Source organism: Saprolegnia parasitica, assembly GCF_000151545.1.
Source record: "Saprolegnia parasitica CBS 223.65 unplaced genomic scaffold supercont2.13, whole genome shotgun sequence".
NCBI lineage: Eukaryota > Oomycota > Saprolegniomycetes > Saprolegniales > Saprolegniaceae > Saprolegnia > Saprolegnia parasitica.
Genome location: NW_012156407.1, coordinates 118,992 through 124,299, shown reverse-complemented (window position 1 = coordinate 124,299; position 5,308 = coordinate 118,992). Strand labels below are relative to the sequence as shown.

Below are 5,308 nucleotides of genomic sequence, written 5' to 3'. Positions count from 1 at the left end.
TGTCATGTCGGAAGACAGAACCTTTATGAACTTTCTCATCAACCCGGATGTGCCCGATGCAATCACGCACGCGTGGCACGAGTGGCACGTGCTGCCGGGCATGAACGACACGGCGCTTGCGTCGGACCCGGCGACGTGGGCGGCCCGCATCGACGGCTGGAAGTCGCGCGAGCCGCTCTTCATCGGTGCGTGGACGCTCGGTGTTGGTGCCAATGCCTCCGCACCAACGACGCCGGCCGACAAGCAGGAGCTCGCGGCCAAGGTATTGCCGGTCGTCAACAAGGCGCCGCGCGGATGGGTGTATGCAAACTGGAAGGTCGCGGACGGCGCGCGCGGCTGGGGCTGGTCGCTCCAAGACGTGCTCAAGGACGGCGTCAAATTACCGTAATGCCACGGTGAAAACACGGTCTTTTTGCGCGTGTTGTGGGTTTGCTGTCAGAGTTGACAAGGAAAGAATCGGAGAGAGGTCGAGCGATCCGCGGGACCCGACTTGGTGGAAGAAAGCAAGCTTGGGCCAAGGAAACAAATCAATTCCCGTGGCGTGGGCGCTTGCAGGCCTCTCGCATCGACTTTACCGTTCACATGCACTGTAAAAGACGCTGGCTGAGCACTGTCAAAGACGCTGGACGGACACTGTAAAGGACACTGGATGATCATACTGTTCCTCAATTGCTCGGCCTTTCGAGGAAATCATCGTCCACTTCTTGGCCCGATCATATCACGGAAGTGTGCCACACGGGTCGTGCGATTGTTGGAGAGGTGCCCGATGTCAGCCAAGACGATCTCGACCACCCACGCAGTAGTAGCCGTCGAGTGACATGGCATAACGGCGGTTGTGTGTCGTCGCCTTGGCTGTACGCGCGTTTTGTAGCCTGCGGCAAGGGGGATCGCAGCTGCTTTTTTGAAAGACGACGTTGACTGCGATAAGGTCCCAAAGCAGAATCGAAGGTCCCTCGCCCTTGAATATCACTTTACGATGGGACAGGCCAGCGAAAGCTGGTCACGTGCAGGACGTCATGGGCTTCTGTAGCTCGCGACTGCGGCTTATCTTGACGTTGTAGCATCCAAGGTCCATGGAGGCAGTGACGCAGTAGAAGGCGGTGATCGCCGCGCGTAGGTCAACTGGTGGCGCTAGCATGAGCGCCTGGAGGAGCGTGCTGAGATGTGTGGGAAGGTGTTTGTCGGTTCTCAAACAAGTCGAGACGCTTCTCGAGCACTCGCAGAGGTACTTCAACGTCAACCGCTTGTTGTAACTCGACTTGCCCTTTGCCAGCCTACTGCACGATGCTTCTAAAGGGCACCCTGGCAAGCGCAACAGCCATCGACCCACCGTAGCAAGCAAAGGGCTTGAAAGTGCCAACGGTTCCCATCAATACTGCAACAACAACAACAACGATCGCACAACCGTGGCACCCGACAGCCGACCAGAGACTTCAGAGCATTCGAGGTGATGGCAGAATGGCAGTCTGTCCCTCGAGCGAGGGCCGTACTTCTCGGCCCAGTGTGCCCTTGTGTCAGTTGAAGACGTGGGGAGGGGTTGCGTCGGTCGATTCATCGAGGGTTTCGTCGCTTGGTCGAGAGTGAGAGATGCGCCTACGCTAGCATGGCTTTCTCGCAGCGTCTTAAATATTGTTTCAACTTTTTACGCGTCCCGCTCCTTGCTGAAAGCGCTCTCAAAGCGCCGCAGCTGCGTGCTGTCTCGGTGTCTCGGTCGAGTCACCAGTCCGACCGCCATGTCGAATGCATATAGGTCATCTAGGTGGTCTTTATCTTTGGCTCGTGGATATAGACGGGCCTCGTCCAGTACACATACCCAGCGCGTCGAATGCACCCAAGAAGAGCCAGGTCTCGTCGTTCGGTACTACCCTCAACTAAACGCGCTCGGTATTTTCCTGCATCAATACCGTCAACGGATGCGTCAACGCTATCGACAAGCCAGAGCTTCGTCGGGTTGGGTCTTGACGGTGGTCTACACGAGGCTACTCGGGCACATGCAGTGTAGTACGGAGATACTGCTAGTAGACTGGTATGTGCTGTCTGTCCGACGACGACTGCATCACCTTTGTACCACGCGTGGCTGAGAAGAACGACGCGCTTGTCCCTAGGGTTGTGTTGGTCACGGCGGCGGAACGCGCGCGCAACGTGGCGGCCGCAGAGACCGCGCGATCGCAGACAGGCCATCATTCAAAAGGAACCCACCGCCTTCGCATCACCGGCTGGAAGACCACAATACGAGTTATTTCTTTCGTAGTCCGTGCCATAGAGACGACTTTAGTGTAATGGCGAGCGCAGACCCAAGGGAGCGCGAAATGATATTCACGGGCCTGATTCGGCCGGCCGAACGACAATTTGGATAAATGCACCCAACCAATGGTAGCCCCAATCGGAAGCGGGCGCGCATTGGAAACATCGAGGCAACCCACTGTATGGTTTGGACGCGACACATATCGCACACGGAATCTGTGGCACCCAAGCTTGAGAACCCTTGCGATGTCGTCTTCTCTTTGGGTGTTTAGATACTTCGTATTCGTCGTCGACGGCGTAGGTCGCATCACGCCGTGTGCGGTGGTATGTCCTTGTGGTGATATACTCTAGGAGGTTGGGAGGTCGAGGCTGCTAAAATGGGTGCGCTTACTACCGCTTTGTCGTCGCTCCGTACTTTCCAACCAAGTGGCGCGCGAAATCCTCCTAGCCGTACGTTGGACGCCAAGTTTGCCTTGGGTTGTTCACTGGATTAAAGTATACTGACGCGTTGAAGTTGGGTGCGACTAGTTGGACGAGCTGGCTCGGTCACATGGGTACGAGAAGATGCGCATGGACAAGCACGATTTTTCATCGTGTTTATGGCGTTGATTATGGGGCATTATGGTGTCCGCAGCTGCTTTGCCCCCTCGCTCGCATCACCGCGACCAAAGTGTTGCAGTAAACGCGCCGTCCCTTATACCCGCTGCAAAAGAAAGCGATGTGTTCTTGAGGACAAGCGCGTGAGTAACGTAAAGATTCTCCCTGCTATTATAATACTGGTAGTGCTGCGGTCGACGTGGAGATGGAGCGTACAACACTTCCGCTGCACCTCCCCTTGATCGAACGTCCCGTTGAAAGATACACCACGTGGCTGCTGAAGCTTGAAGCGCTTGATTCCGAGGACATCACCACGAGCACAAGAAGCATCCACCCCAAATGGCCTCGTCAGCAGCGTCACTGGAACAGACTCCCATCACGTTCGGCATACCGTCGTCGCCAAATATTAGAACCAAGACCGCACCTGTCTATGGCCGACAAGGCCACCCAAGTGTTAGGTATGTGTTAGCATCGCTGTTAGATTGCACAATAACGCCCACTTTGCCGTTTCGTCATCTGCACTTTGCTGTTTCAGCGGTTCTAACTGGCGTTATAACACGGAGCGTTTCAGGTTTGGCAGGTACGTGGCGCGCGCAGCGCGCAGCCGACACTCTACGAGCCATGTCGCTCGTGTTCGGCCGCGCACTCGTATGACACGGGCGTCCTACTCTCCGCTGTGATCATAATATACAATCCGTTTCCACGTGCAGCCCACCTCCATAAATACGGACATTACACCGACACAAAGAAAAGTCGTTTGGATCGAATATGCGCCTTTGCGTTGACGCCTCATACTTCAATTCGCCTCACATGTGCATCCTCGTTAACAACCGCGACCACACAGCGACAGCAGCATCCACGCCGTCGACAGGCGGCTGTCGGCGACCGCTGGCGCCGCCCGTCCTAAAGCCGCTCTTGCCCCAGCCATCGACACCGACATCATCGTCGTCGTCGTCGTCGTCGCCGCTCTTACCGTCCTTGCATCTGCTTCAACAGTTTGGCAAGTTTGCGCCATTGCCACGTCTCGTGCGCAGCATCTCGATGCAGATCCCGCCACTCGCCAGCATTGACCGACAAATCTCGTGCCCTGTCACGACCACCACCACCACAGGTTTTTGATCCAAGTGCGATAAGCCCGTGTGCTCATCATCCTGTATTAGAACTCAAGCCGCTCTCCAAGAAGCGCAAAATGACCATGGACGACATTACGAGTACGCTCGAGTCGCCGCCGTTCAAGAAGGAGCGTCGTGACGTCCCATCGACCCCGACGCCGGCGCCGCTTGCGCCCCGACCAAGCCTTCTTCTTCTTCTTCGCGTGCCAAGTACGTTATTTCTTCGTTTGTCGACCATGAGATCTTATTGTTGTTGTGTTTGCGTGAATAGTGCACGGCAACCGTCGACGATTGCTCGCCTCAAGACGGGCAAGGACGTCTGTGTTGTGCTCACGGCCGCGGGTGTTGTCGACTGGACGGCCACGTACTATATGTACGGCTTTGACAAGAACTCGGTGTTTTACTCGCTCATGCCGCTCCGGAAGCTTCACGAGCCGTGGTCCATTGCTGAGACCCGCTACTGTGTCGAGCTGGTCCGACTCTTGCAGGCTGGCCACATGCGGGTGCCCCAAGGGCGCATGATGGACACTTACATTGCCGAGAAGCTTCACTGCGACGGCCTCCGCGTCTCCAAGAAGCTGCGTGCGATCAAGAAGCGGGACCACGCGGCCATGGGCAAGTTTGTGGGCATGTCGCCGACCCAAGTCAATATTCTGAAAGACTGCAAAGTGGACTTTCTCAAGGGTCTGCAGCCCGAGATTGACGCGATCATGGAGAAGGAGCATCTCGACCAGAGCTGGGTCGTTACGGTCAAGCATCCCGTGCACGCGCAGCAGCACCATGCGTCGCCGTCGTCGTCAACCTAATGGTTCTCGCACATTAAACGCAAAAAGAGAAAAAACGCAAAATTTCGAACCCCGTGTTTCTATTTCGCGCGCCATTTTCCGTGCCGCCACGTGGGAGGCGGCACAGAAACACGCAGGCGCGATCGTTGAAGCACCGGCGACGCAGATCGTGTCATGTGCCGAGTTGGCATCTTGGGGCAAGAGGGAGTTCTTGAACAAGTTGTATCGTTGAAGCGGCTATAACGCAAAGGTCAATAAACTCTGACCCTTGCAATAATAAACTCTTTATTAATATTAATACACAGTTTATTCTCTCTTGGTTGTTGTTGAATTGGGTCCTCTATTACAATAGATAAAACTATGCTAAATAAAATTGTCGGACTTTCTTCGTTGTGTGTACTCGGTTGAGGGACTTGATTTAGGCAGGCGGAGGCAGGAGCGCAATCCGCGGGACGAGGTGACGTCGCGGCCACTCGTGTTGGGCGAGGAGCTGGAGAAGCCGACGAAGAGCAGGCTGCTCGGGCTCTTGTACGAGGCTGTGGTGCAAGTGCAGTTGAGCGACGCGTGCCG

At 55.7% G+C, this 5,308-nt stretch overlaps 2 protein-coding genes across 2 annotated transcripts; both read left to right on the top strand.

Annotated features, from left to right (window-relative positions):
- Positions 1-25: 25 nt before the first annotated feature.
- SPRG_04327 (hypothetical protein) lies at positions 26-388 on the top strand (the record flags this gene model as incomplete). Its single annotated transcript, XM_012343257.1, has 1 exon — positions 26-388. One exon carries the CDS (start codon positions 26-28, stop codon positions 386-388), a length of 363 nt encoding a protein of 120 aa, XP_012198647.1.
- A 3,263-nt stretch (positions 389-3,651) lies between these two features.
- Positions 3,652-4,813, top strand: SPRG_04326 (hypothetical protein; the record flags this gene model as incomplete). Its single annotated transcript, XM_012343256.1, has 3 exons — positions 3,652-3,952; positions 4,002-4,167; positions 4,225-4,813. The coding sequence occupies 3 exons, from the start codon at positions 3,652-3,654 to the stop codon at positions 4,757-4,759; spliced, it is 1,002 nt and encodes a 333-aa protein (XP_012198646.1). The 3' UTR covers positions 4,760-4,813.
- Between the last annotated feature and the right edge of the window lie 495 nt (positions 4,814-5,308).